Source organism: Bos grunniens, chromosome 18 (genome assembly GCF_055505025.1).
Source record: "Bos grunniens cultivar Pamir isolate PY7600 chromosome 18, Bosgru_T2T1.0, whole genome shotgun sequence".
Taxonomy (NCBI): domain Eukaryota; kingdom Metazoa; phylum Chordata; class Mammalia; order Artiodactyla; family Bovidae; genus Bos; species Bos grunniens.
Window position 1 is genome coordinate 11,040,823 of NC_141182.1, and position 12,344 is coordinate 11,053,166.

At 44.2% G+C, this 12,344-nt stretch overlaps 1 protein-coding gene and 1 non-coding gene across 3 annotated transcripts in view; both read left to right on the forward strand.

The window, feature by feature from the left end:
- USP10 (ubiquitin specific peptidase 10) overlaps window positions 1-12,344 on the forward strand; it is a 63,200-nt gene that overhangs the window by 36,716 nt on the left and 14,140 nt on the right. Inside the window, exon 4 of one of the 2 annotated variants that reach the window (XM_086350176.1) lies at window positions 1,741-2,787. The exons of the other annotated variant lie outside the window; for it this stretch is intronic. Within the exon in view, the coding sequence (XP_086206302.1) occupies window positions 1,741-2,787 (1,047 nt within the window). The remainder of the gene's footprint in view (window positions 1-1,740; window positions 2,788-12,344) is intronic. 2 annotated transcript variants of the gene reach the window in all.
- TRNAR-GCG (transfer RNA arginine (anticodon GCG)) lies at window positions 5,602-5,673 on the forward strand. The gene has a single exon. It is a non-coding gene; the product is annotated as a tRNA-Arg (tRNA).

A 12,344-nucleotide genomic window follows, 5' to 3' on the forward strand; every position in this document is an offset into this window, starting at 1 on the left:
TGCATAAGAAAAGGAACCGAACTGTTCTGGGTAGGACTCAGCCTTCCAGGGATGTGGTCAGACTGTCCACAGTCTGGTAAATGTTTTGGTAACAACTGTAGCATATCAGAATGGTTCCATTAATGTCACATCACATTCTGGAGTGTTGTATGTTACGATAAGATTAATGATTAAGATGTGGAACGCACTGTGTTTGTTGGGAATAACCAAACTCTGCACAGGCTGCATGGTACAGCACATACTAACTTCAATGTGACTCCCGATGCACATTCCAGTCTCTGAACGGTGGCCTCCCTGCTTCAGCTACATCCGTCTTGGTCCACAGAGCAGCTCTGCATCCTTGCAGCCTCACTGGATGGAGCTCCCTGGAAGCAAACTGGACAGTTCACTTTTAGGGATAATGGAGAAATATATTTCCTTTGGTGATTGTTTTCAAAATAAGGAAACCACGAAGCAGTGCTCAGGGGACAGAGAATTGAAATTGTTCTCTCGGTATCTCTGTAGATGGTTAGCTGTAACCATCATCATGTTCTCTTTTCAGGAATGTTTTGCTGTTGGGCTGGTGTATTCTCCCCACTCCCAGGGTGTGTGATATCAAACCAAATGGAGAATTAGAAAACTATTCAGGGCACTGGCCCCTCTGTGGGCTGTTTTTTCTCCTCTAAAAATACTTCGAAAGTAAAATATATTCAGTTTCCTGAGTAGAATATGATTATTTTGGTACTGTGATTTTTTTTTTTTTAAATAAACGCCTTGAGAAAAAGTGGGCCTCTTGTACTAGACTTGAGAAATCTTCAGTAATGCATGAAAAATAAATAAAAAAATACATATCCTTTCCTAACTTCAAAATGTGTAACTATTTCGTCACATATAAGATGACATTGGTGTTTAGTTTCTATTGAAAAACTCAGCTGATTCTGAAACTCAGCCTAATTTTTGAGATGTGATCTGTGAAAAAAATGTCCATCTTAAATGGATAGAATATGTGGATTGTTGTCAGTGGGGAAGTGGGGAAGAAGTATTAAAGGATTTCAAGGAGATTTTTAAAGGTTTGCAGTCCTAACTTTATCTTGGAAGCACCTTCCTTACCCATGGGGTTAATCCAATATGAATTAATTTAGGAGAAGTCACAGGCACTCATGCAAGGCCATTTTGGGGCTTCAGTTAAGGTTGTTAATAGAAGAGTCTGGGAAATGGATAATTTGAAAGAGTGCTTTTGTGTAATTTATACTTTTTGAATTATTAAATTGGACAAATTAGAGAAACCGTATATACGTAATATATATATATAGAGAGAGCACAAGCAAGCAGTGGTTTTCAAGTCCCCAAGTTGGTCGTGTTGATTTTTAAAAATTAAGTTTTCCAAAATATATATACCCTAGTCTTAGGTATAAAATAAACTAATAAAATCAGATTGCATTGAGGGACATGTTCAGATAGGCAGAATAGCATTTGTTTCCTATTCAAAGTTTCATTTTAATTTCTACCTTAACTACCGTGAGTGGAAAATGGATACCAGCTTCTGTGTTTCATATCTCCAAATTAAATATAATTTTGTGGTTATTATTTATTTCAGCAAATTACTTACTTAACACAGAAATTAAATGTTTTAGCTTTGTTAATTACTGCAAGACTTTAAGGTTTTAGTTTCAAAAAGAAATAATTACTGAGACTTTTATAAGTTGTATAGCTGTGTTCTTAACTGGTGGCATATTTACTGATCATTTTCTTTCTAAACAGGACACGACTATCAGAGAATTGAATTTGGTGTTAATGAAGTAATTGAACCCAGTGACACTCTGCCGAGAACTCCCAACTACAGTATTTCAAGCACATTGAACCCTCAGGCCCCTGAATTTATCCTTAGCTGCACAACTTCCAAAAAGCTCCCCGATGACATTGATAAAGAAGTGAACTATAGCTCCGCCAATTGCCAGTACCCGGGCCCTGCCCTTGCCCTGGATGGCGGCTCTCCTGCCGAGGCGGAAGCTTTAGAGAATGATGGTGTTTCGGGTGGTCTTGGACAAAGGGAACGTAAAAAGAAGAAAAAACGTCCCCCTGGATATTACAGTTACTTGAAAGACGGTGGCGAGGGTGGACCTTCGGCAGAAGCCCTGGTCAATGGCCACGCCGGCCCAGCAGTCTCCAACAGCGTAGGCGCCGAGGACACGGACTTGATGGGGGATGTACCCACGGCAGGGACCCCCCGGACTTGGGGCAGCCCTCAGGACGCCACAGACTTTGTCAGCGACGCCGGGCCTGCTGGGGCTTTCCCTGGAGCCCTGGACGGCGGGGCCAGGACTGCAGGGCAGCTTGAGGGCTGCCCGGGGGCTGACTCGGAGGCCTCCTGCCTCCCTGCCGAGGCCGGCAGGGACACCTTGTTGAGGACAGCTGTGGCTCAGCCCTCCGTGGGGACTGATACTACTGAGAACCTTGGAGTCACTAACGGACAAATACTTGAATCCTTGGGTGAGGGCACAGCTGCCAACGGGGTGGAGTTGCACACCGTGGAGAGCTCGGACTCGGACCCCGCCAAGGCCGAGAGTGCCCCACCACCTGCGGATGCCCCAGCCTCCGCAGCGGGCACTGTGCCTGCCAGTCAGCCTGCCAAGTCATGGGCTAGTCTTTTTCATGATTCTAAGCCTTCTTCCTCTTCCTTGCCTGTGGTTTCTGTGGAAACTAAGTATTCCCCTCCCGCCACGTCTCCCCTGGTCTCTGAAAAGCAGGCGGAAGTCAAGGAAGGGCTGGTTCCAGTTTCAGAGGATCCTGTAGCCATAAAGATTGCAGGTATAGTTCAAAAGATACAGGTCTGAGGCCAAGATGGGAGCAGACAGTCTGCACTGTTATCCAGAGCGATAGCGGATTACCTATGTGTTCAGATGAATTTCTGAACAATACCTGTGCCTTATGTGTCACTAAAAGTAAAATGACATATGAGCAGAGTCGGGTGGGGAGGGATATCTATCTTACTTTTACGTTAAGTGGAAAACCCATGTCCGTTACCAGTCATTTGACAGATTACATTTCCACGTCTTGCCTTCTGACTAATTGTGCTCCCTTGTGTGACTAATGGGTAGTCCTGCCTGTGTTCCAGTTATTACGACCTCACGGTCGTAATCCCTGAGGATTCCACTCACTTAGGAGTTATTTCTTAGGATATAAGAAAGTAGTTTTTTTTTTTTTTTTCTTTTTAATGCCTATTTTGGATTGAGTAAATGGATTTTATTCAGTTTTAGCACACCAAGGCCAATTCTTGACTGGAAAAGAAAAACTGCAACAGTTTGGCCTGAAGTTAATATTTCATTTGATATGCTAAGGCTCACAAAGTAGGGCCAGTTCACAATAAAACTGTAAAGCCTCATGGCTTATGTTTCTAAAGTTAAGGTGGGAAGTCAGAAGCAGGAACGTGTGTGTTTTTACACATGCCTAAGAAACTGGGGCTGTTCTTCAGGATTCATTATCCAAGGAGTTTACCAGTAGCCAGTACTTCAGGTTCTTACCCCATTGGCCCAGTTAAAATGAACTGTCTTTTTTTTTTTAAGTTTATTGGTCGCACGGGTGTTAGTTGCTGCCTGAGACTTTTCTAGTTGCGGCGAGCAGGGGCTGCTCCCTAAATGTGGTGACTGTGCTGCTTATTTTGGTGGCTTCTCGTTGTGGAGCACAGGTTCTGTAGTGAGGGCCTGGTGGCTCAGACGGTGAAGCATGTGCCTGCAGTGAGGGAGAGCCAGGTTCGATCCCTGGTTTGCAGCGATCCCCTGGAGAAGGAAATGGCAACCTGCTCCAGTACTCTTGCCTGGAAAATTCCATGGATGAGGAGCCTGGTAGGCTACAGTCCCTGGGCTCACACAGTTGGACACGACTGAGCGACTTCACTTCCTTCCTTCCTTTCTTTCTTTTAGTAGTTGTGATGTATGAACTTAGCTGCCTCGAGGCTTGTGGAACCTTCCTGGATCGGGTATCAAACCCGGGTCCCCTGCATTGGCAGGCAGATTCTTAACCACTAGATCACCAGGGAAGTTCTGAATTGTCTTTGTTTAGGCTTTAATGTTTGCTGGTTTAACATTTTGGCATACCTGACAGCATTTGGCACCAAACGATGAGGGTGAAAGCAGTAACGAGATGCAAAGTGTGTGCTCTCTTACGAATGGCCAGGATTGCAGCAAAGACAAAGTGCATCCTTCTGCTGAGAGTAAGATGACACCAAGCAATACTAGAACAAGTTTTTAAATAAGCATTTTATTACTTATACAAAATACAATATTTTGAGTAATCTAGGTGTTGGATTTCTCTTTAAATGAGAAGTTAATTGATAGATGTACCAGCATTTTGGACTTTTAAAACGAATAACTTTTAGGTTATTTGGGTGAATTTTTTACTGTAACTTTTTAAAACGTGTTCATTGCAAGGGAAAGCTGTAAGAGTCAGGGGAGAATAGTAACAGCCTTTGTGTAGATCATTAAACGTCATTCTTAACTTGTAGTGGGAGATGCATGGTCTGGTGCTTTTAAAAGCGGACATGCTGTTTAAACTCAGAGTGAAAGTGAAAGTCGCTCAGTCGTGTCCGGCTCTTTGTGACCCCATGGACTATATATATAGTCCATGGAATTCTCCAGGCCAGAATACTGGAGTGGGTAGTTGTTCCCTTCTCCAGGGGATCTTCCCAACCCCTGGATTGAACCCAGGTCTCCCACACTGCAGGCGGATTCTTTACCAGCTAAGCCACAAGGGAAGCCCTTAAAGTGAGAAGGCATTGTCATGTTTGTATTCCTAAAATTGCTTCACAAAGGGTGGTGGTGGTTTAGTTACTAAGTTGTGTCTGACTCTTTTGTGACCCCATGGACCGTAGCCCGCTAGGCTCTTCTGTCTATGGGATTTCCCAGACAAGAATACTGAAGTTGATTGCTATTTCCTTCTCCAGCGGACCTTCCCAACCCAGGGATCGAATGAGGGAGTCCTGCATTGTAGGTGGTCTCCTGCATTGCAGGCAGATGCTTTATTTTTCAGCCACCGGGAAGCCCACTTCACAAGGAAAACCTCCATTCCTGGGAAATTCCCTCAATCTATTTAAAAGAAGAAAGAAAATATTCATTTTAAATGTTTTAAAGCGTTGTAGTCAAACAACTTTATTTTTTTTTTATTTTTTATTTTTTTTTTGTCAAATAACTTTAAATGTGGTTTGATACATAGTTTGCTGTGTATGTTAAAATCTAGTTGACTTGCTAAAATCTGACGGTAAACTGCTCTCTAGAACACTGTGAGGAGATTCCCTGGCGGTCTGGTGGCTAGCACTTTCACTGGGCCAGGGCCTAGTTTCAAGTCCTGGTTGGAAAACTTAAGATCCTGCAAGTGATGCGGCTCCTCCAAAAGAGAAATGGAACAGAGCGACACTGGGGGCTCTAAGTTATTTGTATTGGTGCAGAGCATTGCTACAGTCTAATCACTTTTGAATCGATGGTCCCCCATTACCTCCCCCCAAGATTTATGTTTTTAACCGTTTTTGATTAAGTCAGTTATAAAAATGTTTTCATTATCTGAGCAAAAGTGTGGTTCCTTTCAAAACGTTTCATTCTTTTGAGCCTGATTATTGAACCTTAGAGGGCTTCCCTGGTGGCTCAGATGGTAAAGCGACTGCCTGCGATGCAGGAGACCCGGGTTCAATCCCTGGGTTGGGAAGATCCTCTGGAGAAGGAAATGGCAATCCACTCCAGTATTCTTGCCTGGAAAATCCCATGGGTGGAGCCTGGTAGGCTACAGTCCATGGGGTTGCAAAGAGTCGAATACGACCGAGGGACTTCACTTCTTCATTGAACCTTAGAAATACAGAATGTAGTTGCTGAAAGTTTTCAGTATTTCTTGAAAAATAATGCAGTGATAGTCACACTGAGTAACTGTTGGAATCACACTGAGCTTAGGTAAAGTATAGATTGTTTAGAATTTTTTTCCCCCTTTGTCATATTCCCCTCCTGAGAGGTTTACCTTGTAAAAATGAAAAGGTATATTGAAGTGGTTGTAGGTCAGATCACTGCCACAGACGTAGCTTTAATGGTAGGCCCGCTTATTTTATTTTATTTTTTTTTTCCTTTAAGCAGCATTTAACTGTGTGAAATTCTAGCTCCATTAAAAGATCTGTTGATGTTGGCTGTCATAGAATTTGACTTGCATTAACGTCTCAGTGGTTCTGCTGAGAGTAATTTTTATGTGTATCATTTTATTTATTAAATTTGGGAAAGAAACAGGAGGGAACGGCAGTTTGAATAAGTTTATTCTCTTTTGAGTTCTTAGAAGGATATCAGTATCCACAGGCCAATTTTTGACCCCAGGGTAATTTATTTTGGGTGTCCGCATTTCTGGATCATCTGTCTGCCCTGTCATTATGTCTGTGCTTAATGAGTGCCAGGTAGTTTTGTATAACCACAAATGAAATGGAACTCAGATCAACTGTAAACAGAAAATAATAGTCATACACAGCATTTTGGAGTGAAATATAGCCAGATTTCAGTTACTCACAGTCTGTTTATCCATTACTGCATTGCATTCTGCTTTTACGTTCTTTGGTGGCAAGACCATCTTCATGGTGTTATTTGTCAACATTTTGTTCCTTTCGCCGTTTTAAGTGTAAACTCTGATTTAAGCAGGAAACGGAAGGGAAAAGCACTTCCCCAACCTGGTGGGAAGCATGGACCTGCACAGGAGGCCTGTAGAGGCTTGGGGAGGCTTCCGTGTTTCAGAAAGTGGTTTATGTCAGTCTGATAGGGAGTATATGCCATTTTTCAGTAGGAATAACTGAGTCAGGAGATGAGCAAAAGGAACCTGAAAATCTTAATTCTTATAGCTTGTATTGAAACTAAGTGCAAAACCTGAGGCACACACCCATGTTGAGAGTAAGTGTGACAGAAAAAAGCAGAGGGGACAGCCTCAGCTGGTGCTCCCTCCAGAGCCTGGAATGGAGCATACCCTGCTGAGTGATGAACGTTAAAATCTTCCTGGGCTTTTACTGGGGGTCACTTGTACTCTCCCAAACCTGAATTATATCAAATGCTTTCAGGTCACACACAGAGTTATTTTGTTCTTTATGTTTTGCTTTCAAAACTATGCACCAGTGTATTCTGTTTTAAAGGTGTGTAAATAATGGTGGCAAGGAGCGAGACCAGGCCAAATGCCCAAATAGGAGCAAGAATTCTAGTCTCAGAGAACTATGTAAAGTGAGGTCTTAGACCGCTGAAAAACATTCTGTTCTGCGGGGTATTGAGGCTCTAGTCATGCCATTTATTATGAATTTTGGTAAAACACACTTAATAGATGATTTTACACTGTTTTGGACCTAAAAAACTGTCGCTGGAGAGAGCAATAAAATCACTACAAATTGGATCTGCTCAGAAAAATGAATTCCTGGATCTGTATTTATTTTAAGCAGTATACCCCAATTGAGCTTTGCTTTGGTGGTTTATAAATCATATCTATATTTCTCCTGTCCTTGGGAAATACTTTCTCCCATGTTTTTCATTCTCTTCACATTCTCCCAAGTAGTCCAGGCAGTGACCATGCAGCAGGCCCTGAGTGGAGGAGGTCCACCACCTGTGTGCAGACTCACGTGGGTTGAGAGTTCAGTTCACGTCTGACTTGACAGGTGTATGTCCTTGCATGTATTTCTGTTCTGTATCCTTTATAGACCTCCCTAAATGGGACTCCCTTTCCCACCATGAGAAAATGTAAGTTGATTTGTCACCAGTGGGTAGTGGCACATTCTGATCACTTCACTGTCCTCCACCTAATTAGATAACCAGGATAGTGTGTGTTCTTCCACAGTGATGTAATGAGGAAGAAAACACTTGGAGAATGTTTTAAACAGTTAGGAAGATGACAGAAAGGCAGGTCAACAGTAGCAGAATGTCAACGACAAGCCAACTGTTGAGCCTTCAGAATCAGTGAAAGTTCTGTGCCTTGCATTTTCATGGATTTTAAATGGTAATATGACCTTTAGGTGCTGACTTTAGGAAAACAAAATTTGATGCATAAAATATGTAAGAATACTCATGGCTTGTGAACTTATACATTTGACAGTGTTAGTATTACCATTTGAGTTTATAAATCATTTCACTTGAGTGATTTGTGGTAAGGTATGTGGTTTACTATATATGTCTTGAATTGTAAGAAAGGCTCTTAACCATTCAGTGTTTTTGCCTGTCAGCAGATTTCATAAAGTTGAACTTTAATTCAGGCATTTAATGTTTGAGCTATTACAGAGGTGGAAATAACGGTTTCAGTTTTGTATCTTCTGTGTGGTATGGAGTCAGTGCTGGCATTTTATGCCATTCCTGTAACACCATTCCTCCGCAGACCTGCCAACTCCTGTGGAAAAGATGGCTTGAAGAGAGCACCCTCCTAAAGTTACTGTCTAAACAGATCCAAGTAGTAAATTATACCAACAACAATGGATTGAAGAGAAGGCTTTTCAGGGGGAAACTTGTTACTATAGTCAACTTCTGATAATTTGCCCTGAAAGAAGGTAAAATAGATCACCAACGGTGATGACTTGGGACCATAAGTCAGATTTAAAGTTTCAACCCCAGGAAATACCCTGCTCTCTCTCTCTGGCTGCCCTTCCTTGTTTTGATTTTTTTGACCTCCATAATTACCGTGCTTATTGGACTTTAGCAAAATAGTAAACGGAAACAGTGATGTTCTTATAAAAGGAACTTAATTAAATAGTGGTTATACCAAAAAATTGAAAGTGATATTCATACTGGCTTGTCTGTAAATCGTGAATATTGACTTCTGGATTAGAGCAGTAACGTTCATTCATTTTAGGAGGATTCACTAAACAGGACTGGGACTGTTAGGATTAGCCTTGTCTTTGCGCCTGTGCTGTTTGGGCCGAGGAGAGGAGCAGCACGCGGCGGGCTCTGTCGGGTGTTAGCCTCTGGATCAGTGTGTGGCCATTGAAGTTGTTCCGGGGGAGAAACGCTCAATGCACAGTGTGTTATAAAACTGAACATTAAGAGGAAAATCTTAGACAGTAAGATATTTAATCTTAATTTTTTCTACAACCTTTCTTTCCTTTCAAAATGTGACTTTGTTAATGCACACACTCACAAAATAGTCAAAACTTAACTTTAAGGAATCGAAGTAAACATTTCCATTTGAAGAACTGAAAAGTGTTGGTCCTCCCAGACTTCATCCTTTAGTCCCCTTCCTTCTCTCTCACTTGTTTGAGCTCTTTATTTTCTGAGCAGGATTAGGACCCTCTATGAGGAGCTGACCGAGTGAGACATCATCCAGACCCTCCCCATTTCCCTGCAGGGGCCGTGCTGTCTGCCCCAGGTTACAGGGTAAATGAAGTGGTGGAATCGGGGGGCAGACCCTTGTTTCTGCTTGTCTTCCTGGATTCTTGCCCTTAGTCCACTTCTCTGTTGGAATTCCCACTCCTGCAGAGTTTCAAGGCTTCCCAGGTAGCTCAATGGTAAAGAATCTACCTGCAGTTGCAGGAGCCACAGGAGACATGGGTTTGATCCCTGGATTGGGAAGATTCCCTGGAGGAGGAAACGGCAACCCACTCCACCATTTTTACCTGGAAAACGGTCAGAAGAGTCTGGTGGGCTACAGTCCAGGGCGTCACAAAGAGTCAGGCGTGACTGAGTGACTAACACTTTTCACTTCAACTCCACAGGTCGTTCCACACAAACTTGTGTGGAGTCATTTGCCATAATCCATAGCTATTAGTCTCCAGCTTACTTCATCCCATGTGGCTGGTGAACACTGTGTGCTATCCATGGTCTAGGTCAGCGAGTCACGATCGGCCTTGCCTTGAGGACTCGCCAAGGAACAGGATAGGAGAGGAACAGCTGGAGGCTCTTAGCAGAGAGAGCAGCAGGGGGAAGGAGGCGAGGAGACCTGATGGAGCCAATATGTGTCTGCTTGGAAGTTCTGTTAGTCAATGCGTCTGCCTGCAACCCCTTAGTTCTATTAACCTGCAGTTACTGAACAAACCACTAGGTGGTGCTAAGAGACTTAGCATTGGGGAAGAAAGAGTGAACCTTTTTTTTTCTTTTCTTTTTTTTAACCTGCCTGCTCCTTAAAGTAAGCAACCCTGGGATTGGTTCAGGGGAAGGGTTGATGTAGAACTAAAGGTTCTGTCCAATCAGCACATGCCATTGTCCAGACAAATGTTGGAAAGGAATCAGCTAGTAGTCAATTTTAAATTGGCTGTGTTCACAGATTCCATAGGGCTGGGATGTTTCCACCTGCAGGTGTTCAGATTATTCTGGGCATGTAGCTCAGTGAGAAACATGAGAGGAGAGGCGTTTTCCAGCCTAGAGCAGTTAGTTCCTGACACTTTTTGCACCTGCTTCCCCTTTGAGAGTGGACTTGGCCTTGTCATAAATGATTATTTTTTAACCTGACAAAATACACATCCAAAGCACTTTTGACCATCTGTAAATGTATTTTTGAGGCCTGTAAAACAGTTGTGTGGAAGAGAAGTTTCAGATAAGGTCTTGCATTTATGTCCCCAGTCATTTGCTTTCTGTTTCCTTCAGTGTCTGTATGGAATGGGAATTGATGCTGTCAGGCCTGTCCCCCTCATAGCCCACCCCCACCTTGGGACACTTTGCTTCCAGCATCATCAGGGAAGTTGATACTGCTCTTTCATGTCCCCTCCCCACCGCTCCCGTAAAAGTCTGCCCTTCCCCTCCCTCCTGCCATCCCGGGATCTCCTGAGCCCCTGCTGTCCCTGTGTGTGTTTCCTCTTGGTGGAGGGCACCACACTCCGCTGGAGGGATTTCTTCTGGTGCCATTTGCTGTCACACGCCTCTTGTCTCCCTCCTCAGCCAGGCTTCCTGCCCCCAGTGCCCTCCACTCTCGCTTTCCCCTCCTGAGGCCCTCCAACTTCCGTCTGCCTCCACTGCTGAGTCCAGCTGCCCTGTCTTCCTCGATCACCGTGACGGTTTCTCCTCAGCCTGTCACTTGGGACGGGGGTGGTCCAGGGGCTCCATTCCCCACCCATCGCTCTCAGGATGTACAGCCCTGAGCTGCAGGGTCCCGTGTGTGAGTGAGTGGAGATGTGTCACTGGCTGGTCTGTGAGGGTCAGTGTACTGTTCAGTGGTGTCGTCCGGGCACCCTTATTCGAGCCTCTGAAACTCTCAAACTGAGCCCCTCATCTCGTCATGGTCCCCCAGAGCCAGCAAAGAACCTGCTTGTCTCCGCGCACATCTCTGGGTGCAAGGCAGCCCGCTTAACTAGAGACATTTTCAAATTTCTGGTGCTGTTTGCTGTCGTACGCCCCGGCCACCCCTGGTTTCTCCAGTCCGTGGATCGGGTGGCACGTCCCCTCCCCTGCCCACCCTCACCCCCCCGCAGAGCCCGTACTGTGTCGTCCCTCCCCGCCTGGTCTGCAGGCTCTGACATGGCAGGGCCACCCCTCGGTTGTCTCTGGGCCTGCAGGTCCTGGTGCCCAGGCAAGGCTTAACCAGCAGCAGCATGGCATTTATCAGAGGTCCTTGTGTTCAGAAGTTGGTTTTGAGTTTTATGACTGTGCCCCATATGGAGAGCAGGGGTGAGGGGAGAGGACCTTGGCAAACTTAGTCTTAACTGAACAGATTCCATGGCCTCTCTTCTGAGTTGGTCATGTTTCACTTTTTAATAAATGGGAAAATTATTCTCTATGCTTCCTCAATTAGAGGACAGAGGGCATTTTATCCTCACAGGAGAGAGGGAGGAAGTGGGTGTGTTTGACATTAGAACCTTGCGAATTAATTTCTTCTTTTAATGCTTAAGTCTGGGACCTGCCAGTACAGCTGTGTGTTTAGAAAAGAAAGGCTTCTTTTGTTTTGAGTGTTGCCTTGGGGTGGGTGCCGATATCAAATTCGTGCTCCCTTGTTACTGTTACAAGTCACTGGAGGCAGTGTGGCTGCAGGTGATGAATTTTGGGTACTGACTGCACCTCCTGGCTCCTGTGAGGTCACAGCCAGGCGGGTTAATCTGGAGCCTCGGTTTCCTTTTGTTGAAAGGGGATGGTAGTGCTACCCTGGGATCTCTGAGGATTAAGCACAGTGAGTTAACACTGTGAGCTGGAACGCACTTCCCGAGAATAACTGTGGCTGTCACTGTTAAAGGATTTGTAATGGGACATGGGGGACCTTGTTATAAAGCATCTCTATTAAAAGCATAAAACATTCTTTTATTGCTATTTTAAGACTGGGGAAAAGTGATGTCAAAGATGAGTCTGAGGATAACAAAGCTTGCTCCAAGTCTCTTCCCTAATACTGTTAATACTGTTTTTTAAGCCTTTTCTGTTTCTCATTAAAACAGTTCTTGTGCTTCCTAGTTGATAAATGTCAGTGTTCAG